We start from the raw sequence: 27,217 nt of genomic DNA on the forward strand, positions 1-27,217 counted from the left end.
ATCTCCCAGCACCTATTTAATATCCCCTCTTAATATCCCCTCTGGCCACCAAGGCACCCAGATCTATTAAGACTTAATATCCCCTCTGGCCAACCAGATCTATTAAGACTTAATATCCTCTCTGGCCACCCAGATCTATTAAGACTTAATATCCCCCCTGGCCACCAAGGCACCCAGATCTATTAACACTTAATATCCCCTCTGGCCACCAAGGCACCCAGATCTATTAAGACTTAATATCCCCTCTTAATATCCCCTCTGGCCACCAAGATCTATTAAGACTTAATATCCCCCCTGGCCACCAAGATCTATTAAGACTTAATATCCCCCCTGGCCACCAATATCTATTAAGACTTAATATCCCCCCTGGCCACCAATATCTATTAAGCCTTAATATCCCCTCTTAATATCCCCTCTGGCCACCAAGGCACCCAGATCTATTAAGACTTAATATCCTCTTTGGCCACCAAGGCACCTGGATCTATTAAGACTTAATATCCCCCCTGGCCACCAAGGCACCCAGATCTTTTAAGACTTAATATCCCCTCTGGCCACCCAGATCTATTAAGACTTAATATCCCCTCTGGCCACCAAGATCTATTAAGACTTAATATCCCCTCTGGCCACCAAGGCACCCGGATCTATTAAGCTAATTTTATTTATGGTAGTGCACCTTACCTCAGGTCATTTCGGACCTGCCCAGTTATCGATATATGTATATTGGTCAAAACCCAGAGAATCTGTTTGGAATAGAGCATCTCCTATTATGGATCAATTCTAAACATTTTAGAACGTCAAATCAAAGATATCTTAATTAATTCCCCCCAAATTCGAGAATAAAGACTACTGAGCTGGTCTCGCAGACTGGGAAAAGCAATGCCGGTTGGATCTAGTCACCGTTCCTGTCAACCTGGGGTGTATACCGGCCTGTTATAGAGCCCGAATTTCAGGGGACTTTGTTTTACCCGTGCACGGTTCTCGGCTTGTTACCTTCAGATGACAGGAACAGATATTTAGATCCGTCTTCGAAGGACCAAATGTTAAATGAATTTAGTTATTATGTGTTCCTTAACCAATTCAATTAAAACACTCTGTCCGTTTCTAAGAATTTGTAAGGTTCTTATTTGCATGAAATGGACAGAGACCAGCCACCGAAATTAATCAATACCATTTCAAAATGTTCAACAAAAATGTACTGGATTGGTTGTTCTGCCTGCGGCTATGGAACCTTGACCTGTTCACCGGACGTGCTACCTGTCCCAGACCTGCTGTTTTCAACTCTCTAGAGACAGCAGGAGCGGTAGAGATACTCTGAATGTGGTGCTACAGGTCCCAGACCTGCTGTTTTCAACTCTCTAGAGACAGCAGGAGTGGTAGAGATACTCTTAATGATCGGCTATAGAAAAGCCAACTGACATTTACTCCTAAGGTGCTGACTTGTTGCACCCTCGACAACTACTGTGATTATTATTATTTGACCATGCTGGTCATTTATGAACATTTTAACATCTTGGCCATGTTCTGTTATAATCTCCACCCGGCAGAGCCAGAAGAGGACTGGTCACCCCTCATAGCCTAGTTCCTCTCTAGGTTTCTTCCTAGGTTTTGGCCTTTCTAGGGAGTTTTTCCTAGCCACCGTGCTTCTACACCTGCATTGCTTGCCTGTTTCTGGTTTTTGGCTGGGTTTCTGCACTTTGAGATATCAGCTAATGTAAGAAGGGCTATATAAATACATTTGATTTGAAAAGTGATAAAATGTACATAGTATGCAGTATTTAGACATAGTGGAAGATATACTGAATATATACAGATTTTCATTTATTTATTTATTTTACATTTCATTTTTTTCAATTGAACCTTTATTTAATTGGGCAAGTCAGTTAAAAACACCTTCTTATTTACAATGAAGGTGGGAAACAGTGGGTTAACTGTCTACCGGGGAACAGTGGGTTAACTGCCTACCGGGGAACAGTGGGTTAACTGCCTACTGGGGAACAGTGGGTTAACTGCCTTGTTCAGAACGACAGATTTTTAACTTGTCAGCTCAGAGATTTGATCCAGAAACCTTTTGGTTACTGGCCCAACGCTCTAACCACTAGGCTACCTGCCACCTTATACTGAAGTTATAGTTTATCATACTAAGATCAACCAAGATGTGTGTTGCTTTTGCACATATTTGTTCATTGGTTTAGCAAGAGTATGTTGATTGGTCGGTCACTGGGTTAATTTGTTTTGATTGGTCGGTCACTGGGTTAATTTGTTTTGATTGGTCGGTCACTGGGTTAATTTGTTTTGATTGGTCAGTCACTGGGTTAATTTGTGTTGATTGGTCAGTCACTGGGTTAATTTGTTTTGATTGGTCGGTCATTGGGTTAATTTGTTTTGATTGGTCGGTCATTGGGTTAATTTGTTTTGATTGGTCAGTCATTGCGTTAATTTGTTTTGATTGGTCGGTCATTGCGTTAATTTGTTTTGATTGGTCGGTCATTGCGTTAATTTGTTTTGATTGGTCGGTCATTGGGTTAATTTGTTTTGATTGGTCGGTCATTGCGTTAATTTGTTTTGATTGGTCGGTCATTGGGTTAATTTGTTTTGATTGGTCAGTCATTGCGTTAATTTGTTTTGATTGGTCGGTCATTGGGTTAATTTGTTTTGATTGGTCGGTCATTGCGTTAATTTGTTTTGATTGGTCAGTCATTGCGTTAATTTGTTTTGATTGGTCGGTCATTGCGTTAATTTGTTTTGATTGGTCGGTCATTGCGTTAATTTGTTTTGATTGGTCGGTCATTGCGTTAATTTGTTTTGATTGGTCGGTCATTGCGTTAATTTGTTTTGATTGGTCGGTCATTGCGTTAATTTGTTTTGATTGGTCGGTCATTGCGTTAATTTGTTTTGATTGGTCGGTCATTGCGTTAATTTGTTTTGATTGGTCAGTCACTGGGTTAATTTGTGTTGATTGGTCGGTCACTGGGTTAATTTGTTTTGATTGGTCAGTCACTGGGTTAATTTGTTTTGATTGGTCAGTCACTGGGTTAATTTGTGTTGATTGGTCAGTCACTGGGTTAATTTGTGTTGATTGGTCAGTCACTGGGTTAATTTGTGTTGATTGGTCGGTCACTGGGTTAATTTGTTTTGATTGGTCAGTCACTGGGTTAATTTGTTTTGATTGGTCAGTCACTGGGTTAATTTGTGTTGATTGGTCAGTCACTGGGTTAATTTGTGTTGATTGGTCAGTCACTGGGTTAATTTGTTTTGATTGGTCAGTCACTGGGTTCATTTGTTTTGATTGGTCAGCCACTGGGTTAATTTGTGTTGATTGGTCAGTCACTGGGTTCATTTGTTTTGATTGGTCAGTCACTGGGTTCATTTGTTTTGATTGGTCAGCCACTGGGTTAATTTGTGTTGATTGGTCAGTCACTGGGTTAATTTGTTTTGATTGGTCAGTCACTGGGTTCATTTGTTGAAATCAAATCAAGCTTTATTTATACAGCACATTTCAGACACAATGCAACACAATGGATTCACAGGAATTTAATATATATATTTTTTAAATAAAAAAATAACTGATATATTTAGTACACAACAATCATAAAGATAACAAACTAAAGAATAACAATAAAAAACTGAAAGACTAATGATCATTCTAAGGAAATTACATTAAAATAGTAAGAATTGGATGTAATATCCAACACAAATATAAACTTGTTTTACTACATTGTTTTATAAACATTTATACAAACTGTAAGTTGGTTGCAAATGTTACATGAATTGAAAATGTTATGAAATATTCTATATCAAAACCAAATGTACACCCCTTTGTTAATGGGTATTAGCAACAATTCACTTCATGGTGAGGCATGGAATAATAAAACATGTATCTGTTGTCAGGCTGAATGTTTGAAATAGGAGGTGATTTGAGTCGTGCTTCTTCAGTAGTGGAATAACGACAACTAGCAGAAGACAGTCATCTACATTTTTGGAGTGATGCATTTAAATGTAGGGGTCCCCAAAACGAAGAGAAATGCAACACCTATTTGTCATCACTCATATCGATATCACTTGGAAATAAAGGTTGCACGTCTTGTTAAAACTAACAGCTCAAAAACCACACAGAATCTGTGAATAATGTGTACATCCCTGGTTAGAGGATAACTTGAAGAAAACAAACAGCTAGCTACATTTTGAAGTGTTACATTTTGATTCAAGTGGGCCACCAACGAGGTAAATGTAACGCAACACTTTGTATGTTTAACTCTTTCAATTCAGAACCTGGATTTTTCGACTACAATGTTAAGACATTCTACATTGTGACATCATTAGAACACTCCTACTACAATGTTAAGACATTCTACATTGTGACATCATTAGAACACTCCTACTACAATGTTAAGACATTCTACATTGTGACATCATTAGAACACTCCTACTACAATGTTAAAACAATTCTACATTGTGACATCATTTCATTGATATCATGGAACAACTCCTTCATGTATTTTCTGATGTTTAATCAGAGATCTTTTATCAGAGTATCTCTTGTCACATTGTTCACAGCTATGAGATTTCTCGCTAAGAGAGTTCTCACATGTGTGTGTTCGCTGGTGTCTTCTTAGTGAATCTGATCTGTGGAAACTCTTCCCGCAGTCAGAGCAATGGTAAGGCTTCTCTCCTGTATGCGTTCTCTGGTGTGATATCAGGTTCTTTGACTGAGTAAACCTCTTCCCACATTGATCACAGCTATAAGGTTTCTCTCCTGTGTGGATTCTCTGATGTATTTTGAGGTCTGATAAAGTGGTGCATCTCTTCCCACAGTCAGAGCAGCGGTGATATTTCTCTCCAGTGTGTATTCTCTGGTGTGATATCAGGTTGCACGACTGAGTAAAACTCTTCCCACATTGATCACAGCTATAAGGTTTCTCTCCTGTATGTATTCTCTGGTGCGCTTTTAAATGTCCTGACAAAAGAAACCTCTTCCCACAGTCAGAGCAGCTATAAGGTTTCTCTCCTGTATGGCTTCTCTGGTGTACTTTTAGGTTCTCTGCTCTTGAGAACCTCTTTCCGCAGTCAGAGCAGTGGTAAGGCTTCTCTCCGGTGTGTGTTCTCTGGTGTGATATCAGGTTGCTTGGCTTAGTAAAACTCTTCCCACATTCATCACAGCTAAAAGGTTTCTCTCCTGTGTGTGTTCTCTGGTGTAATTGTGATTTTTTCTCTGCCACATCAGCTTCATGATGTTGTTGAGGCTCCCCAGAGGATCCACAATAGTCACATCCTTCTCCTGTGTGAACAACAAAGTCAGACAGATGGTTTAAAGGCCCACAACAGCAGAAATCCACTGTTTATTTTAGCTAAAAGGTGATGCCCAGGATGTTATACAACAATTTACATCCTTAATGAATGTTTAAATGCTTTTACAAACGTATTTGACAATTATCTTAAAAAGACAGTCAAGTGAGCAACAACAGACTTATTTTGTATTATTGTTTCCACAGTAGTATAGTGGATGATTCCAGGCTATAAATACATTATTACAGTTGCTGAAACCAGAAGCAGTGTATCAGATATCTTTTATTCCGGCTCCCAGATTGCAATTCCTATGGCTTCCACTAGATGTCAACGGTCTTTGTTCATTGTTTCAGGCTTGTTTCTTCAAAAACGAGCAAGAATTTTTTCGAGTCCCGGTACAATATCAGTCTGTCGTCGCGCGATGAAGAGGACGCGTTTCACTGCTTTCTGTATGAAACATTATAGTTTATTTACATTTTAGGGTACCCGAGGATTAAATAGAAATGTAGTTGCGAAATATTATATTATTATAATATAAATAACAATGTTTAGCGGTAGCTTTTTGGATTCCTTTGTTTGCATGTTGAACGAGTGGATTACTGAAATCGATGGTGCCAACTAAACTGACTCCTTGGGATATAAAGAAGGATTTTATCGAACAAAACAAACATTCATGTTGTAGCTGGGACCCTTGGGATTGCAAACAGGGGAGGATTTTCAAAAGTGATTTATTTAAATCGCTATTTGTGATTTTGCGACTGGCACCGTCCTCAGACAATCGCATGGTATGCTTCCGCTGTAAAGCCTATTGTAAATTGGACAACGCAGTTAGATTAACAAGAATTGAGGCTTTTAAATGATATAAGATACTTGTATGTTCATGAATGTTTAATATTACAATTATTTATTTGAATTGCGCTCCCTCCAATTTCACTGGATGTTGTCGACTGGTGTCCCACTAGCGCCTAGCCTTATCATTATGACATCATAATAGCCATTGATTCTTGAAGAATAGAACTTATAAATGCCTCAAATGATTCAACAGTATTTCCCCATCAGAAACCAAAACATAAGCTTGTTAAACGCCATTGTTCATAAACAAACACTGTATAGCCTCAAAATCTGGTTAAAACGATAAGAAGTTGTTTGAGGATGTTATTAGGAAATGCATTGGAAAGCGGCCATCTTATGGGATCCTAACCAACTGTTCCCTTTGGCTTGTTTTCTTCTTCTTCCCTGATCATAACTTTGTAGATAAATATGTTCACGTCACCAAATAATGTATTAAAAGACTGTGTTTCAATGAAGGTCTACAGTAGCCACAACAGCACTCTGTTGGGTTGCACCAGTAGCCACAACAGCACTCTGTTGGGTTGCACCAGTGGCCACAACAGCACTCTGTTGGGTTGCACCAGTAGCCACAACAGCACTCTGTTGGGTTGCACCAGTAGCCACAACAGCACTCTGTTGGGTTGCACCAGTAGCCACAACAGCACTCTGTTGGGTTGCACCAGTAGCCACAACAGCACTCTGTTGGGTTGCACCAGTAGCCACAACAGCACTCTGTTGGGTTGCACCAGTGGCCACAACAGCACTCTGTTGGGTTGCACCAGTGGCCACAACAGCACTCTGTTGGGTTGCACCAGTGGCCACAACAGCACTCTGTTGGGTTGCACCAGTGGCCACAACAGCACTCTGTTGGGTTGCACCAGTAGCCACAACAGAACTCTGTTGGGTTGCACCAGTAGCCACAACAGCACTCTGTTGGGTTGCACCAGTAGCCACAACAGCACTCTGTTGGGTTGCACCAGTGGCCACAACAGCACTCTGTTGGGTTGCACCAGTGGCCACAACAGCACTCTGTTGGGTTGCACCAGTGGCCACAACAGCACTCTGTTGGGTTGCACCAGTGGCCACAACAGCACTCTGTTTAGATGGGTACAGTGAAAATGTGAGTATCATCTACTGGGTGAATGAAATATGACAAGTCATCCAATATGCTCTTGGTTTCACGCGCCAGTGAGATCCACATAGACAGTAATCTGGTCTATTTTCTGATGTCTCCAAATGAATCAGAGGACGACTTATATATTTTTGCAGAGTGGTTATCTAAAAGGGAACCACCTAAATCTGCCACGTTGAGGAACGATTGTCATTCTCAATGTAAAAACAGACTTTGTTTACTTGCTGTTTGAGGTGAAGAAAATATATACTTTTTGATTGACAGGAGCACTACAAACAAAAGACAATTAAAATAAATTGACAAAACTAATAAATGGAATGAAATAAACCAACATGTTTCTCACCAGTGTAGCATAGGTTATAAGCTCTGTAAACATACTGGTTATAAGCTCTGTAAACATAGGTTATAAGCTCTGTAAACATACTGGTTATAAGCTCTGTAAACATACTGGTTATAAGCTCTGTAAACATACTGGTTATAAGCTCTGTAAACATACTGGTTATAAGCTCTGTAAACATACTGGTTATAAGCTCTGTAAACATACTGGTTATAAGCTCTGTAAACATACTGGTTATAAGCTCTGTAAACATACTGGTTATAAGCTCTGTAAACATAGGTTATAAGCTCTGTAAACATAGGTTATAAGCTCTGTAAACATACTGGTTATAAGCTCTGTAAACATACTGGTTATAAGCTCTGTAAACATACAGGTTATAAGCTCTGTAAACATACTGGTTATAAGCTCTGTAAACATACTGGTTATAAGCTCTGTAAACATACTGGTTATAAGCTCTGTAAACATAGGTTATAAGCTCTGTAAACATACTGGTTATAAGCTCTGTAAACATACTGGTTATAAGCTCTGTAAACATACTGGTTATAAGCTCTGTAAACATACTGGTTATAAGCTCTGTAAACATACTGGTTATAAGCTCTGTAAACATACTGGTTATAAGCTCTGTAAACAACGTGTCCACTCTCACCATGGTAAGACTGTAATAATATTACATGAGGTGCATTAACAGAAGTTACCGTCACCAAACACACACTGTAGTTGACAAATGATGGTAATTAATGGTACATCTCTCCTGCTGGAGTACAACTACTAGTAGTATTAGTAGTATTAGTAGTAGTACTTGTAGTAGTAGTATTAGTACTCATCTCTCCTACTGGAGTAGTAGTATTAGTAGTATAAGTATTAGTAGTAGTATTAGTAGTAGTAGTAGTACTAGTAGTACTTGTAGTAGTAGTATTCGTAGAACTAGTAGTATTAGTAGAACTAGTAGTATTAGTAGTAGTACTAGTAGTAGTCATCTCTCCTACTGGAGTAGTAGTTTTAGTAGTATAAGTATTAGTAGTAGTAGTAGTAGTATTAGTACTAGTTGTAGTAGTATCAGTAGTAGTAGTATTAGTAATAGTACTAGTACTAGTAGTAGTCTATACAATGTTATCATCTCCATGGCTTCTTCTCTTGTGAGCTCTCATTGGCTCTTTCTGATCACCGTTCTCAAAACGTGTCGTTCCACATCTCACCACTACAAAAGCATTGTAGATTAGGGCCGGAAAAATCAAACATGTTTTGCAATGATTGGGACATGTGGGACTGTTCAAAGACATGATTGTCTCTCTGACCAGCTGGCATTAAATGAGTGTTGGTGACGGCCGCACACCCCGAGCAGGCAACGACATGGGGACTTTGTCCTGATCACAAAAACTTGTCTAACGCAGCTAAATCAGGGACAGAAATCGTGTCGTCTGCACCTGACATGTAGTATACACACCACTTCTTGTATTGTGCCACCCCCCACAGCCTCCACAATGGATTAGTCCACGGAGACAAGAGCGAATCAGACAAATGGATTAGTCCACTGAGACAGGAGCGAATCAGACAAGTGGATTAGTCCATGGAGACAGGAGCGAATCAGACAAATGGATTAGTCCACTGAGACAGGAGCGAATCAGACAAATGGATTAGTCCATGGAGACAGGAGCGAATCAGACAAGTGGATTAGTCCACGGAGACAGGAGCAAATCAGACAAATGGATTAGTCCACGGAGACAGGAGCGAATCAGACAAGAGTCTCTTGTGCCATAAAAGAGATCTATATTTGCGACTGCTCAACAAAAACATATTGGTCGACCAACAGCCTATCGATCAAACAATGGACCAGTCGACTAAATGGGGTCAGACATTATATCATTATGACATCATAATAGCCATTGATTCTTGAAGAATATAACTTATAAATGCCTCAAATGATTCAACTGTATTTTCCCTCAAAAACCAAAACATGAGCTTGTTAAACGCCATTGTTCATAAACAAACACTGTATAGCCTCAATCTGGTTAAAACTATCATTTTGACCTTCTGGATGTCCAGTCCTTGTATACGTAGTGAGTTCAGTGAATGTCAAGCCTTATAATCGTTATGCCAAGATGTCTGAACTTCTTCACGAGGTCGCTAGGTTTTGGGTTAAGGTTGCTACAATAACTTTCTCTATGAATGTGAGAGTGGTTACATTTCTCCAGCCCCCATCCCTCAGCTGTTTACCAAACCAAGTCTCAGGGCAGCCATTTTGTTACTGTTTAAATCCTAGGTTGCCCCTTCAAAAAACACATCAATCAACCAATATGCAGTTTAAACAATAACAAATCTGTCATTCCACCACTGTTTAGGTAATAAGATGATGGATGGGGCTGGAAAAATGTAACTACTCTCAAATTCATAGACAGATCTATGGATGCAAGGACTGACCATCCATGATATCAACATTATAGTTTTAACCATGTTGAGGCGATACAGTGTTGATTTACATTGTTTCTAAACATTGGAGTAAAAAAAGCTTATTTGGGGTTCTGATGGGGTACAACAGTTGAACTAAGCTCATGAGGCATGTGTTATATTCTTCAAGAATCAATGACTATAAATTAATAATTTAAAAGTCCTAAAAATGGATGTAGCAATTGCCGATTTCCCCTTTAACACCACACATCAGTTCAACAACTGCAGAGTTTGTGCCTCTGTATTTAAAACAGTACTTACTAGTGTTAATCAGGGAACGGTTTCTCAAAACCATCTTACAGCTAAGTTCATCATTAGATGCCTTAAGGTGCTTTGGGGAAACCGAGCCCAGATATCCAGTTTCTTCCTCTTCTTCCTCCTCCCTTTTCACTCCAAAAACTGCATCCTCTTCCTCTCTGAACGCGTCTTCCTCTTCTTTCACTGAAACGTCTTTCTCTTCTTTCACGGTAACAGCCTCATCCTCTACTTGTTTTTGTATTGTAACAGCCTCCTCTTCCACCTCCTCTTTGACGATAACTTCTTTCTCCGTCCAGCAGACTTCCTCTTCTTTAGCAGGAGGAGAGTAGCTTGGTAAACTCATGGTCGGGGATGTTAGCTAGCTAGGCTAATGCTAACTTAACCAAAACCGCTAGCTGACTAATAACTACAACAACGTAAATAAGAAATTAAGTCGGATAACTAACTAGACGACAGGAGTGGGATAAACCACATTGGCTAATATACACTAAAAAGCTTTATTGGTTCGGCTATTTTGTCTAGCAAGCTACCGAGGTGTCTCACTAACTGTTGCTGCTGTTGAAAGAAGCGTTCCGTCCACTAGATTATACGTCACACCAGCAGCATCGCCTTAAATTCCCAGACCTTAAATTCCCAGACCGCCATCTACTGACTGGAGTGGGTACAACTGAATGCTTTTATTTACTTTTATTTACAACTGAATGCTTTTATGCTTTTTTAAAAACAAATGCCTGCTTTTATCTACGATGTAACTACAGCCTCTTGTGAAAACGTGAGCTGCTGTCTGATGAAGAGAAACAGACGTATCTAGCTCCCAAAGGCTGAAATGATATAATAATGTGTTTTAGAGTGCACTTAAAAATATTCAGCTGCAATAAGAATTATCTTGATAGTATGAAGAGGTAACTCCATGGACCATTTATCCAATGTATTGTAAAGCTAGCCAATGTTACAGTTTGAATAGCCTAGCCAGCTACTGTAAATGTCCATTGGTGTTTCATTAGCTACCTATCCATGTCAGTTAATAGTATTTTTGAATCATGTCATGATTATATGTCTCATTTCAAGTAACTAGCTGCTGGCAAAACAAAACATTCCAATCATACACAGTACCAGTCAAACGTTTGGACACACAAGGGTTTTTCTTTATTTTTTACTATTTTCTACATTGTAGAATAGTAGTGAAACAATACAAAATATGTTTTATATTTCAGATTCTTCGAAGTAGCCAAACTTGACTGAAAAATACATCCCTACAGTATGATGCTGCCACCACCATGCTTCACCGTAGGGATGGTGCCAGATTTCCTCCAGACGTGACGCAATCGGGGGAGAAGGGCCTTGGTCAGGGAGGTGACCAAGAACCCGAGGGTCACTCTGACAGAGCTCCAGAGTTCCTGTGTGGAGATAGGATAAACTTCCAGAAGGACAACCATCTCTGCAGCACTCCACCAATCAGGCCTGTATGGTAGAGTGGCCAGACAGAAGCCACTCCTCAGTAAATGGCACATGACAGCTCTCTTGGAGTTTCCCAAAAGGCATCTAAAGGACTGTCATGGAAATTCAACAAAGGGACACTCAAAGTCAATAGTTAATTCATCTTTATTGTCAGCTTGCTGGAGAGGTTCCAACCAACTCAATGCACCATAGTACACATCTGTCAGGAGCTGTACCGGGGCAGTCCCGTTAGTTCTCTTATGTACTGCAGACAAGCTCTCTTGGAGTTTCCCAAAAGGCATCTAAAGGACTGTCATGGAAATTCAACATAGGGACACTCAAAGTCAATAGTTAATTCATCTTTATTGTCAGCTTGCTGGAGAGGTTCCAACCAACTCAATGCACCATAGTACACATCTGTCAGGAGCTGTACCGGGGCAGTCCCGTTAGTTCTCTTATGTACTGCAGACAAGTTATATTTGCACTCAAAGTCAATAGTTAATTCATCTTTATTGTCAGCTTGCTGGAGATGTTCCAACCAACTCAATGCACCATAGTACACATCTGTCAGGAGCTGTACAGGGGCAGTCCCGTTAGTTCTCTTATGTACTGCAGACAAGTTATATTTGCACTCAAAGTCAATAGTTAATTCATCTTTATTGTCAGCTTGCTGGAGAGGTTCCAACCAACTCAATGCACCATAGTACACATCTGTCAGGAGCTGTACAGGGGCAGTCCCGTTAGTTCTCTTATGTACTGCAGACAAGTTATATTTGCACTCAAAGTCAATAGTTAATTCATCTTTATTGTCAGCTTGCTGGAGAGGTTCCAACCAACTCAATGCACCATAGTACACATCTGTCAGGAGCTGTACAGGGGCAGTCCCGTTAGTTCTCTTATGTACTGCAGACAAGTTATATTTGCACTCAAAGTCAATAGTTAATTCATCTTTATTGTCAGCTTGCTGGAGAGGTTCCAACCAACTCAATGCACCATAGTACACATCTGTCAGGAGCTGTACCGGGGCAGTCCCGTTAGTTCTCTTATGTACTGCAGACAAGTTATATTTGCACTCAAAGTCAATAGTTAATTCATCTTTATTGTCAGCTTGCTGGAGATGTTCCAACCAACTCAATGCACCATAGTACACATCTGTCAGGAGCTGTACAGGGGCAGTCCCGTTAGTTCTCTTATGTACTGCAGACAAGTTATATCTGTCAGGAGCTGTACCGGGGCAGTCCCGTTAGTTCTCTTATGTACTGCAGACAAGTTATATCTGTCAGGAGCTGTACAGGGGCAGTCCCGTTAGTTCTCTTATGTACTGCAGACAAGTTATATCTGTCAGGAGCTGTACAGGGGCAGTCCCGTTAGTTCTCTTATGTACTGCAGACAAGTTATATCTGTCAGGAGCTGTACAGGGGCAGTCCCGTTAGTTCTCTTATGTACTGCAGACAAGTTATATCTGTCAGGAGCTGTACAGGGGCAGTCCCGGTAGTTCTCTTATGTACTGCAGACAAGTTATATCTGTCAGGAGCTGTACCGGGGCAGTCCCGTTAGTTCTCTTATGTACTGCAGACAAGTTATATCTGTCAGGAGCTGTACAGGGGCAGTCCCGTTAGTTCTCTTATGTACTGCAGACAAGTTATATCTGTCAGGAGCTGTACCGGGGCAGTCCCGTTAGTTCTCTTATGTACTGCAGACAAGTTATATCTGTCAGGAGCTGTACAGGGGCAGTCCCATTAGTTCTCTTATGTACTGCAGACAAGTTATATCTGTCAGGAGCTGTACAGGGGCAGTCCCGGTAGTTCTCTTATGTACTGCAGACAAGTTATATCTGTCAGGAGCTGTACCGGGGCAGTCCCGTTAGTTCTCTCATGTACTGCAGACAAGTTGTATTTGTATGATTTAGCTTATTAATTATTCATAATTAATTAACATTTGCATAATTCATGTGACCGACCAATAGTGGTTCATAACATGTGACAGACCAATAGTGGTTCATAACATGTGACAGACCAATAGTGGTTCATAACATGTGACAGACTAATATCTCACAAGGCTTCTTCTCTCTAATCTGAGACCTTGAAACTGAGATATCTTTCGTTCTCAAAACAAGGGTCTGGACGTACTGCCAAATTGCATATCCTGACAGTGAGGATTTGTTCAATCAGTCACTTGCATGAACACAGAAATTTGTTTAATTGGTCACCAGAAATTGGTTAATTGGTCACCTCTGGTGTGCCACAATATCTGTTTCTCCTTCACATGTCCACCCGAAAAGTTGTTTTCAGTGACACTCTGGACACTGGGTATGCAGACGACGTCAGGCTGTTCCGAGCCGTACCATTAACCAGCATCAAAGAGGACATTTCCATGGGCTGGGAGGTAAAGCAGCTGGAAGAGTGGGCCACATCCAACGACATGCTCCTGAATGGGAAAAAGTCTGTGGAAATTCAGATGTGTTTTTTTTTTAGAGACCATCCAAAACCTGCACCACTAATTCTAGGAGGACAGGAAGTACCAGTGGTAACAACAACCTGCACCACTAATCCTAGGAGGACAGGAAGTACCAGGGGTAACAACAACCTTCACCACTAATCCTAGGAGGACAGGAAGTACCAGGGGTAACAACAACGAAGTATCTTGGTTTTCATCTAGACTCTAACCTCATCATTCACACATCAACCTGCACCACTAATCCTAGGAGGACAGGAAGTACCAGTGGTAACAACAACCTGCACCACTTATCCTAGGAGGACAGGAAGTATCAGTGGTAACAACTACCTGCACCACTAATCCTAGGAGGACAGGAAGTTCCAGTGGTAACAACAACTAAGTATCTTGGTTTTCATCTAGACTCTAACCTCAGTGGTGACACACATGTGGACCAGTCAGTCAGAAAGGCCTCAAAACACAGGCACTTTTTCACTATTCTTGCCAGAAAATGACCTGAAGATCTGGTCCCAGTCTATACTACACTGGTCAGGCCTTGTCTGGAATACGGTGGAATTCTGTTAGTTGGATGCAGTGAAAAGCAGTAGGCCCAACTAGACAGGCTGCAGAGGACGGCCTTGAGGATCTCATCTCCAGGGGTGGAGCAGTCCAACCACAGCTCCCGACACTGCAGAGCAGGTTTGAGCCGGCTGCAGTGCACCTGGTGAAGGACACTCTTGACCATCCATTGAATGACCTGCTCCCTCAAAAAAGAGGTAACTGCACCACCAGGCTCCTGAGAAACAGCCACCAGCTGTCCTGTATAACTGCCCATACTAACCACCTGTAAAACTCCACTCTACCCACTGCTATCAGACTGTATAGTAACGAGCTCTTAAATGGTTCTCCCCAAAATTATATTATTTTTAAATCCCATTTTAATATTTAAATTTCCAGCATGAAAAATGTCCTGTAATGTTTACAATTGTTCAATACTATATTTATGTCATGTATTATGTGTTATGTATTTTAAATGAGTGTTTTCTACATTGTGACATCATTAAAATACTCCTACTACAATGTTAAAACAATCTACATTGTGACATCATTAAAATACTCCTACTACAATGTTAAAACATTCTACATTGTGACATCATTAAAATACTCCTACTACAATGTTAAAACATTCTACATTGTGACATCATTAAAATACTTCTACTACAATGTTAAAACATTCTACACTGTGACATCATTAAAACACTCCTACTACAATGTTAAAACATTCTACACTGTGACATCATTAAAATACTTCTACTACAATGTTAAAACATTCTACACTGTGACATCATTAAAATTCTCTTGCTGTGTTATATGTTTTTTCAATTATTAGCATATTCTGCATTTCTTCAGATTCATCTGTGAGCAAGAATAAATAAACTCAAACTTTACAGAAAAGCATATAAATATAATTTAAATAGCACACAGGTTAATAGAAAAACACAAATATAATTTAAATAGCACACAGGTTAATAGAAAAACACAAACATAATTTCCATCACATGAAACAAAACTCTCTCTGGTCTGATGAAACCAAGATTGAACTCTTTTGGCCTGAATGACAAGGCTGCAAGAAAAACACATATTTTCAACTTTGAATTTCAACCAAAACAAACGCAGATTGTACGTCGGGCATAGTCTGATTTTTAACATCTTTTCAACAACATTTTGCTTGGTGGGAGGAGCCCAATGTCAAAACACAGTTTTAACGTGTCCAAATCAATAACCAATATGCAGAAAACTTCAACATAAAATGTACTAAAATGACAAATTGAAATGACAAAACGACAAAACATGCCACAACAGTAATCATATAATTTTTTTGTATTTGCAGAAGACTGTAGGCTACATTGGGTCCCCAAAACTAAGAGAAACGCAACACTTTTTTGTCATCACTCGTTGAAATTAATTTGCTCGAGATAAGGTTGCACGTCCTGTCAAAACTAACAGCTAAAAAAAACACACAGAATCTGGGTATATCACTGGTTAGAAGACGATTTGTAGAAAACAGCTAGCTGTATTTAGAAGTGTTCCATTTTGATTCAAGTGGGTCACCGACAAGGTAAGTCTAACATAACACTTTGTTAATCACTTTTTTGTTTATCAAATAAATAGTACTCTTCCATTTCAAAACCTGGATTTTCCCCCTGAGGCTAATATTCATATAATGTTGAAATCAATAGAACAGGGGACAAACGTTTAGGGTTCTACATTGTGACATCATTAAAATACTTCTACTACAATGCTAAAACATTCTACATTGTGACATCATTAAAATACTTCTACTACAATGTTAAAACATTCTACATTATGACATCATTAAAATACTTCTACTACAATGTTAAAATATTCTACATTGTGACATCATTTCATTGATATCATGGAACAACTCCTTCATGTACTTTCTGATGTTTAATCAAGAGATCTTTTATCAGAGTATCTCTTGTCACGTTGATCACAGCTATGAGATTTCTCACCTGTGTGTGTTCTCTGGTGTAATTTTAAATGTCCTGATGAAACAAAACTCTTTCCCACATTGAGAACAGCTAAAAGGTTTCTCTCCGGTGTGAATTCTCTGGTGTACTTTTAGTGAATCTGATCTTGAGTAACTCTTCCCACAGTCAGAGCAGTGGTGAGTTCTCTTTCCCTGTGGGTCTCTGCTGGTGTTTATTAAGGTGTTCTGATTTGGAAAAACTCTCCTCTGCCTCTTCAGCTTCATGATGTTGTTGAGGCTGCCCAGAGGATCCACGATAGTCACGTCTCTCTCCTGTGTGAACAACAAAGTCAGACAGATGGTTAAAGGCCCACAATAGAAATACACTGAATATTTTAGCTGAAAGGTGATGCCCAGGATGTTATACAACAATTGACGTCTGTTGTATGTTGAATGTTTAAATGCTTTTACAAACTTAATGGACAATTATCTTAAAAAGACAGTCAAGTGAGCAACAATAGACATGTTTTCTATTATTGTTTCCACAGCTGAAACCCTAAGCAGTGTGTCAGATTACTTTTGGTCACCAATATAGGCCCCTTTCTGTGATTGCACACAAATTGCAGCATCAAGATCTGTGTTGCTATTCACAAACTCACCAGTGGGAAACGAACTGTTGCTGCTGTTGAAAGAAGCGTTCCGTCCACTAGATTATACGTCACACCAGCAGCATAACCTTAAAGTCTCAGACCGCCATCTGCTGACTGGAGGGGGAAACGCAGTTGAGTAAAATGTATCTATTTACAAGTTGAAGGGTAGGAAGCATGATGTTTTTTTACACACAAATGAAACAACCCAGTGTGGTTAAAGACTTAGTAAGCTAGTTGTAATCACTTTATGGTTACCTATAAGAACAAACAGTTATGTTTTTGAGTTATTACATATTGATTAACTTATTTCCGGATATCTTCTAAACTACCCACAATGCACAATTCTGCAATGTCAAATTGATATACTCTGTGCTACCGAGTTCATATGGCCAGAATCCATCTCATATCTTCTCCCACTGCGTAAAGTGTGGTCGTGCAATAACTCAATTCGCCCTTGCACTACTTTTAACGCCATTTTAACACAAAACGTAGTACACTCGGTTTGTTACAGATTCTAGTTATGGAAACAGAAAACTGTATTGAGATCAAACGTTTCATCGATGAGAAAATGTGCAGAATGTCGGACAAAATCCATTTCACTCTATCATCTCCCACTCATCTTTCACTGGGCTTCCTCTCATCGCCATATTTGGTAGTGAGTAAAAAGTACATCCTGCTCCTCTCCTCTCTACCTAACATCCCCTCACAGTCCCTTCAATTTCCCCTAACGTCCCCTCACAGTCCCTTCAGTTTCCCCTAAATTCCGTTAGATTGGCTGCTCAGCCTACCTAAATTATCCCTCACCCATCTTAGCCCTGCAAATTCCCAACCAATCAGAGCGCTTCGAAATGCGCATCTGGACACTACACCCGCCCACTCAGGTCAGAGTGTTGTCGTTGTCCGAAGGGAGAAGACGCCTGTTTCTGAGGACTTTTTATTGTCGACAGTAACACAAATGTCTGAATGTTGTGAGTGCATCGAAATATAAACATTTCACTGTTGTATTCGGCGCATGTGACAAATAAACGTAATAAAATGAGATTTGATAGTTCAGACATACAGTACCAGTCAAACGTTGGACACACTCACTACTCATTCAAGGGCTTCTCTTAATTTTAACTATTTTCTACATTGTAGAATAATAATTAAGACATCACAACTATGAAATAACACATATGGAATGTAGTAACCCAAAAAAGTAGTAACCAACAAAATGAGAAACAGCCAACAAAGTGTGAAACAAATCTTTTTTTTTATTTTAAACGAGCTCCTTATAAGCACCAAAAACGTTGTTTTGACAACTGGCAATAAATCTATCGGGGGAGAAATCAGGTTGAAACTGCTGTCGAAACTAACAACTAAAATACCACATGGAAATGGGAGATATCTTTTGGAATTTTTAAAATCTTTTATCTCACTGGTTAGATAATCTGCAGAAGACAGTCAGCTACATTTCGGAGTGATGCATTTAAATGTAGAGGTCCCCAGAACGAAGAGAAATGCAACACTTATTTGTCATCACTCATATCGAAATCACTTTGAAATCAATTGCGCGAGAGGGAGGAGATGAGGTTGCACATCCTGATTAAACGAACAGCTCTAAAACCACATGGAATCTGGGTTTAATGTGTACATCACTGGTTAGAGGACAACTTGTGGTAAACAGCTCGCTACATTTTGAAGTGTTGCATTTTGATTCAAGTGGATCACCGATGAGATAAGTGTAACGCAACACTTTTTGTTAATCACATAAATAGTACTCTTTCATTTCAGAACCTGGATTTTTCCCCTGATGAGGCTAATATCCATATCATGATGAAATCAATAGATCAGGGGGCAAACGTTTAGGGTTCTACATTGTGACATTTTATTGATATCATGGAACAACTCCTTCGTGTATTTTCTGATGTCTAATCAGAGATCTTTTACCAGAGTATCTCTTCCCACATTGATCACAGCTATACAATTTCTCTCCTGTGTGTGTTTTCTGGTGTGCAGTCAGCTTGCTAGATGAAACAAAACTCTTCCCACATTGATCACAGCTATAACATTTCTCTCCTGTGTGTGGTCTCTGGTGTACAGTCAGCTGGCTAGATGAAACAAAACTCTTCCCACATTGATCACAGCTATAAGGTTTCTCTCCAGTGTGAATTCTTTGATGTGTTTTCAGGCTGCTTGGTACATTAAAACTCTTCCCACAGTCAGTGCAGCTATAAGGTTTCTCTCCCGTGTGAATTCTTTGGTGTGTTTTCAGGCTGCTTGGAACATTAAAACTCTTCCCACAGTCAGTGCAGCTATAAGGTTTCTCTCCCGTGTGAATTCTCTGGTGTCTTTTCAGGCTGCTTAGATCAGTAAATCTCTTCCCACAGTCAGTGCAGCTATAAGGTTTCTCTCCTGTATGGATTCTCTGATGTCTTTTGAGGTCTGCTGAAGAGGTGAATCTCTTCCCACAGTCAGAGCAGCGGTGAGGTTTCTTCCCTGTGCGTTTCCGCTTCTGTTTCTTGAGGTGTTCTGATGTGAAGAGACTCTCCTCTGCCTCTTCCGCTTCATGATGTTGTTGAGGCTCCCCAGAGGATCCACGATCGTCATGTCGCTCTCCTGTGTGAACAACAAAAACAAAGTCAGACAGAAGGTTAAAAGGCCCACAACAGAAATTCACCGTTTATTTTAGCTGAAAGGACAGGCCTCATGCCCATGATGTTGTGTACAAACTTGTTTGACAATTGTCTTAAAAAGACCAGTCAAGCAACAATAGCCATATTTAGTCTTATTTTTTCCACCTTAGTAGTAAAGTGGATGATTGTAGGCTAGAAATACGTTTTTAAAGTTGCTGAAATCCTAAGCAGTGTGCCAGACGACTTTTGATCACCAATATAGGCCCCTTCCTGTGTTTGCTAAAATTGCGCCACGAGGGCGATGCACACACAATTTGGTTGCAGAAACTCCTCCCTGCTAATGAGGAAACCACTAGTGATGGACGTAGTATATCTGGTAACGAGGAAACCAAAATGGTGAGCGAAGATTTTGTTTTTTCATAATGTATTTTGAATATTACCACACATTATCATCGCAGATCAGGACGCTACTGAAGGAAACTCACATTAAGCTCTGTGCTCTCTCTCACTAATTCACCACCGTGGGGGAAAACCCAGGGGAGTTCTCATAGGCTGACAGCATAGCCTCCATTTACAGGTTGAATATGAGTGCATTTCACATTACTTTTGGATTATAATTGTAATATAATGTGTTATTGTCACAAATCAACTGCTTTATACTTTAAAAAAAAAAAACAACAACCAGTAAAATGCTCATTGGCTAGCTTTGCTACCAGTCTGTCAATGAGCGTTAGCATTCAAGCTAACAACTTCTGCATCCAAAATAGGTATTTTGCAACTTTCACAACCAAATATGTGACCCGCCGTCTCTATTCAGTCTTATGTAGCAACCTTTTAAATGGTGTTTATTTTTTTACATTGGATAAAAGTAGACTGAGCTTCCACATGGTGTCATACACTGTGATTGGAGGAGAACACGAGGAAGTAATGACTCAGAGCTTCTACATGGTATCATACACTGTGATTGGAGGAGAACATGAGGAAGTAATGCAGCTTTATTTAATTACATTTTTTTACCCTCTTTTTCTCCATGACTAAGCCAGTAATTGCAGCTTATCCGCCAGAACAGCTAAAAGTAACTATATCCCCTCTTCCTTCCTCCTTTTCTTTCTCTCTTATCCTCCTCTCCTCACTTCCCCTCCTTCTCTCCTCTGCTTTACTTCCTTCCCTCTTCTCTTCCTGCTCTCCATCTTTCCTCTGTTCTGCTCTCTTTGCCTTCTTCTCTGCACCTCCCTTGTCCTTCTTCTCTTCCATGGTATGAGAGGTTAGAACTGTTTATTATGTTTGTTAAGTCACCGTTATGACAGGGATATGTAGACCATAACATAGTTGAGATGAGCTACAAAACAACCCAGTTTAACTGATAAATGTGTATGCAGACATCCCAGTTTAACTGATAAATGTGTATGCAGACATCCCAGTTTAACTGATAAATGTGTATGCAGACATCCCTGTTTAACTGATAAATGTGTATGCAGACATCCCTGTTTAACTGATAAATGTGTATGCAGACATCCCAGTTTAACCGATAAATGTGTATGTAGACATCCCAGTTTAACTGATAAATGTGTATGTAGACATCCCAGTTTAACTGATAAATGTGTATGCAGACATCCCAGTTTAACTGATAAATGTGTATGCAGACATCCCTGTTTAACTGATAAATGTGTATGCAGACATCCCAGTTTAACTGATAAATGTGTATGCAGACATCCCAGTTTAACTGATAAATGTGTATGTAGACATCCCAGTTTAACTGATAAATGTGTATGTAGACATCCCAGTTTAACTGATAAATGTGTATGCAGACATCCCAGTTTAACTGATAAATGTGTATGTAGACATCCCAGTTTAACTGATAAATGTGTATGTAGACATCCCAGTTTAACTGATAAATGTGTATGTAGACATCCCAGTTTAACTGATAAGTGTGTATGTAGACATCCCAGTTTAACTGATAAATGTGTATGCAGACATCCCTGTTTAACTGATAAATGTGTATGTAGACATCCCAGTTTAACTGATAAATGTGTATGCAGACATCCCAGTTTAACTGATAAATGTGTATGTAGACATCCCAGTTTAACTGATAAATGTGTATGTAGACATCCCAGTTTAACTGATAAATGTGTATGTAGACATCCCAGTTTAACTGATAAGTGTGTATGTAGACATCCCAGTTTAACTGATAAATGTGTATGCAGACATCCCTGTTTAACTGATAAATGTGTATGTAGACATCCCAGTTTAACTGATAAATGTGTATGTAGACATCCCTGTTTAACTGAAGGAAGTAATGTAGATTTTTTTAAAATTACATTTAGAATCCCATTCAGGACAAAAAGGCATTCAAACATTTTGCTGTGGTTTTCACACTTGTGCTACATTAAATCATTGGGAAACATATTATTTAGAAAAGGTATACTTTCACCAAATTGACAGTATTTATCTCACCAGGTTCCCCCAAACCATTAACATTATTTATCTCACCAGGTTCCCCCATTAGGCAAACCATTAACAGTATTTATCTCACCAGGTTCCCCCATTAGGCAAACCATTAACAGTATATATCTCACCAGGTTCCCACCATTAGGCAAACCATTAACAGTATTTATCTCACCTGGTTCCCCATTAGGCAAACCATTAACAGTATTTATCTCACTAGGTTCCCCCAAACCATTAACATTATTTATCTCACCAGGTTCCCCCATTAGGCAAACCATTAACAGTATTTATCTCACCAGGTTCACCCCATTAGGCAAACCATTAACAGTATTTATCTCACTAGGTTCCCCCAAACCATTAACAGTATTTATCTCACCAGGTTCCCCCATTAGGCAAACCATTAACAGTATTTATCTCACCAGGTTCCCCCATTAGGCAAACCATTAACAGTATTTATCTCACCAAGTTCCCCCAAACCATTAACAGTATTTATCTCACCAGGTTCCCCCATTAGGCAAACCATTAACAGTATTTATCTCACCAGGTTCCCCCAAACCATTAACAGTATGTATCTCACCAGGTTCCCCCATTAGGCAAACCATTAACAGTATTTATCTCACCAGGTTCCCCCAAACCATTAACAGTATTTATATCACCAAGTTCCCCCATTAGGCAAACCATTAACAGTATTTATCTCACCAGGTTCCCCCATTAGGCAAACCATTAACAGTATTTATCTCACCAGGTTCCCCCATTAGGCAAACCATTAACAGTATTTATCTCACCTGGTTCCCCATTAGGCAAACCATTAACAGTATTTATCTCACTAGGTTCCCCCAAACCATTAACAGTATTTATATCACCAAGTTCCCCCATTAGGCAAACCATTAACAGTATTTATCTCACCAGGTTCCCCCATTAGGCAAACCATTAACAGTATTTATCTCACCAAGTTCCCCCATTAGGCAAACCATTAACAGTATTTATCTCACCCAGTTCCCCCATTAGGCAAACCATTAACAGTATATCACCACGGTTACGTTTCACTATATTGAATCGAAGGTTCCTACATATGTAACCACGGTTACGTTTCACTATATTGAACCGAAGGTTACTACATATGTAACCACGGTTACGTTTCACTATATTGGATTGAAGGTTACTACGTATGTAACCACGGTTACGTTTCACTATATTGAATCGAAGGTTACTATGTATGTAACCACGGTTACGTTTCACTATATTGGATTGAAGGTTACTACGTATGTAACCACGGTTACGTTTCACTATATTGGATTGAAGGTTACTACGTATGTCACCACGGTTATGTGAGCAATATTGGTATCACTCCTAGGTGGAGGGATAATTACGAGGTGAGTATTTACAGATTCACTCCGGTGTACAACTGTGTCACGGCTGGGGTCCGACCCTATATATAAACCACATGGCCGCGACACACATTCTCTTTCAAGCTTGCTTGGTAAGTCACTGGTAAGCGTAATATCTTACGTGGAAGTCACTCACTGGCTGTTTGCAGCCTGGAGAAGCTGGCCACAACATGGCACTCTTGAGTGCTCCACTCACTGCGTGCGGTTGATCTGTATCTTCCGACCCGTGTGGTTTGTCGTATTGGTGTTTTGTTAGCGTTACACTACGACTCCGTGTGGCTTGTCGTACTGGTGTTTTGTTAGCGTTACACTACGACTCTGTGTGGCTTGTCGTACTGGTGTTTTGTTAGCGTTACACTACGACTCCGTGTGGCTTGTCGTACTGGTGTTTTGTTAGCGGTACACTACGACTCCGTGTGGTTTGTCGTACTGGTGTTTTGTTAGCGTTACACTACGACTCCGTGTGGCTTGTCGTACTGGTGTTTTGTTAGCGTTACACTACGCCTCCGTGTGGCTTGTCGTACTGGTGTTTTGTTAGCGTTAAACTACGACTCCGTGTGGCTTGTCGTACTGGTGTTTTGTTAGCGTTACACTACGACTCCGTGTGTATCCATTAGTATGGTGGCTCTTGCTGCCACAAACTGTATTTCACCTTATACACAACTTGACGACTGGCTTGTTCTATGTGTGTATGTAACCACGGTTACGTTGTGTGTGTTGTGAATTGCTTTATCATGTTTCCCCCGGGTTCTGCTCCGCCGTAGCGTGGGTTCTCTTGTCCATAATTTTCTGGATTTTTTTTCTCATTTTGTCTGTCATAGTTGACGTGTACCTATGATGAAAATTACAGGCCTCTCATCTTTTTAAGTGGGAGAACTTGCACAATTGGTGACTTTTTTGCCCCACTGTAACTTATAAACGCCTCAAATGTTTCAACTCTATTTCCCCATCAGAAACCAAAACATGAGCTCCTATAACGCCACTGTTGGTAAATTAACACTGTATAGCCTCGGAATCTTGTTAAACTATCATTATGACATCATGGATGAATTCTAGAATATACTATATAGCCTAGAAATCTGGTTAAAACTATCATTATGACCTCATCCTAAATAATTTATAGGTCCAAATATGGATGAAGCAACTGCCGATTTCCCCTTTAACACCACACATCAGTTCAACAACTGCAGAGTTTGTGCCTCTGTTTTTAAGACAGTACTTACTAGTGTTAATCAGGGAATGGTTTCTCAAAACCATCTTACGGCTAAGTTCATCATTTGAACCATTGGATGCCTTAAGATGGCTTTGGGAAACCGGGCCCAGATATCCAGTGTCCTCTTCTTCCTCCTCCTTTTTCGATGTGACAGTCATCTCCCCCTCCTCCTCTTTCACTCCAAAAACTGCACCCTCCTCTTTCTCCTCTTCTTTTACTGTAACATCCTCCTCCTCTTTCACTCTGAACACATCTTCCTCTTCTTTCACTGAAACGCCTTTCTCTTCTTCTTTCACTGTAACAGCCTCGCCCTCTACTTGTTTTTGTATTGTAACAGCCTCCTCTTCCTTCTCCTCTTTGACGACAATGTTCAGCCCCAGATCCTCTTTCTCCGTCCAGCAGACCTCTTCTTTAGAAGGAGAGTAGTTTAGTGAACTCATTGTCGGGATGTTAGCTAGCTAGGCTAATGCTAACTTAACCAGCCCGCTAGCTGACTAACAACAACACCGTAAATATTAAATTAAACGGGATAACAAACTAGACGACAGAAGTAGTTTTAAAACACAGTATAGTAATATACACTAAAGCGTCTAAAGAGCTTTAATGGTTCGTCTATTTTGTCTATCAAGCTACGGAGGTGTCTGACTAACTGTTGCTGCTGTTGAAAGAAGAGTTCCGTCCACTACATTATTCGTCACACCAGCAGCATCGCCTTAAATTCCACATCACCGTATGCTGACTGGAGTGGGAAAAATATCACAGTAAAATATTGTTATGACTATAACATTTGTTGTCACCTTCAATTATTTCACATTTTCTTATAAAAATTATATTTTAACACTGTCTGATCAGGCAAATTTGCCAAACTCCTAAACTTGGAACATGGAAACAATCAGTCCACATGGTGATGTAGGCAGCCAATGGCCTGCTTTTATCTACGATGTAACTACAGCCTTTTGTGAAGAACGTGAGCTGCTGTCTAATGATAAATATAAGTTTCAGAGTGCATTTGAAATATTCAGCATGCAATAAGAACTATCTTGATTGTAAGATATAAAAAAACATGAACTTTCCTACTAAAAGAAGAAGGGAATTAAAGACCTTGTTATTTCGAGCAGCTTGAAGGCTGGAGGGAGAGAGAGGAGCGAGGGACACGGACAGGGACAGAGGGTATAAGGCTGGAGGGAGAGAGAGGAGCGAGGGACAGAGGGTATAAGGCTGGAGGGAGAGAGAGGAGCGAGGGACACGGACAGGGACAGAGGCTATAAGGCTGGAGGGAGAGAGAGGAGCGAGGGACACGGACAGGGACAGGGACAGAGGGTATAAGGCTGGAGGGAGAGAGAGGAGCGAGGGACAGAGGGTATAAGGCTGGAGGGAGAGAGAGGAGCGAGGGACACGGACAGGGGGTATAAGGCTGGTGGGAGAGAGAGGAGCGAGGGACAGAGGGTATAAGGCTGGAGGGAGAGAGAGGAGCGAGGGACAGAGGGTATAAGGCTGGAGGGAGAGAGAGGAGCGAGGGACATGGACAGGGACAGAGGGTATAAGGCTGGAGGGAGAGAGAGGAGCGAGGGACAGGGGGAATAAGGCTGGTGGGAGAGAGAGAAGCGAGGGACACGGACAGGGACAGAGGCTATAAGGCTGGAGGGAGAGAGAGGAGCGAGGGACAGAGGGTATAAGGCTGGAGGGAGAGAGAGGAGCGAGGGACACGGACAGGGACAGAGGCTATAAGGCTGGAGGGAGAGAGAGGAGCGAGGGACAGGGGGTATAAGGCTGGTGGGAGAGAGAGGAGCGAGGGACACGGACAGGGACAGAGGGTATAAGGCTGGAGGGAGAGAGAGGAGCGAGGGACATGGACAGAGGGTATAAGGCTGGTGGGAGAGAGAGGAGCGAGGGACAGGGACAGAGGGTATAAGGCTGGAGGGAGAGAGAGGAGTGAGGGACATGGACAGAGGGTATAAGGCTGGTGGGAGAGAGAGGAGCGAGGGACATGGACAGAGGGTATAAGGCTGGTGGGAGAGAGAGGAGCGAGGGACAGGGACAGAGGGTATAAGGCTGGAGGGAGAGAGAGGAGTGAGGGACATGGACAGAGGGTATAAGGCTGGTGGGAGAGAGAGGAGCGAGGGACAGGGACAGAGGGCATAAGGCTGGTGGGAGAGAGAGGAGCGAGGGACAGGGACAGAGGGTATAAGGCTGGTGGGAGAGAGAGGAGCGAGGGACAGGGACAGAGGGTATAAGGCTGGAGGGAGAGAGAGGAGCGAG

The 27,217-nt window shown here is 40.7% G+C and overlaps 2 protein-coding genes across 2 annotated transcripts; both read right to left on the bottom strand.

The window, feature by feature from the left end:
- Positions 1-3,866: 3,866 nt before the first annotated feature.
- On the bottom strand, positions 3,867-10,887 carry LOC109876902 (zinc finger protein 239-like). The gene is made up of 2 exons (XM_020469248.2): positions 10,290-10,887; positions 3,867-5,275 (listed from the first exon to the last, which is right to left on the bottom strand). The coding sequence occupies exons 1-2, from the start codon at positions 10,627-10,629 to the stop codon at positions 4,473-4,475; spliced, it is 1,143 nt and encodes a 380-aa protein (XP_020324837.2). The 5' UTR covers positions 10,630-10,887; the 3' UTR covers positions 3,867-4,472.
- Positions 10,888-18,903: 8,016 nt separating this feature from the next.
- LOC116371424 (zinc finger protein 239-like) lies at positions 18,904-25,656 on the bottom strand. The gene is made up of 2 exons (XM_031820288.1): positions 24,969-25,656; positions 18,904-19,895 (listed from the first exon to the last, which is right to left on the bottom strand). The coding sequence occupies exons 1-2, from the start codon at positions 25,396-25,398 to the stop codon at positions 19,174-19,176; spliced, it is 1,152 nt and encodes a 383-aa protein (XP_031676148.1). The 5' UTR covers positions 25,399-25,656; the 3' UTR covers positions 18,904-19,173.
- Between the last annotated feature and the right edge of the window lie 1,561 nt (positions 25,657-27,217).

Source organism: Oncorhynchus kisutch, unplaced genomic scaffold (genome assembly GCF_002021735.2).
Source record: "Oncorhynchus kisutch isolate 150728-3 unplaced genomic scaffold, Okis_V2 scaffold3219, whole genome shotgun sequence".
Classification (NCBI taxonomy): domain Eukaryota; kingdom Metazoa; phylum Chordata; class Actinopteri; order Salmoniformes; family Salmonidae; genus Oncorhynchus; species Oncorhynchus kisutch.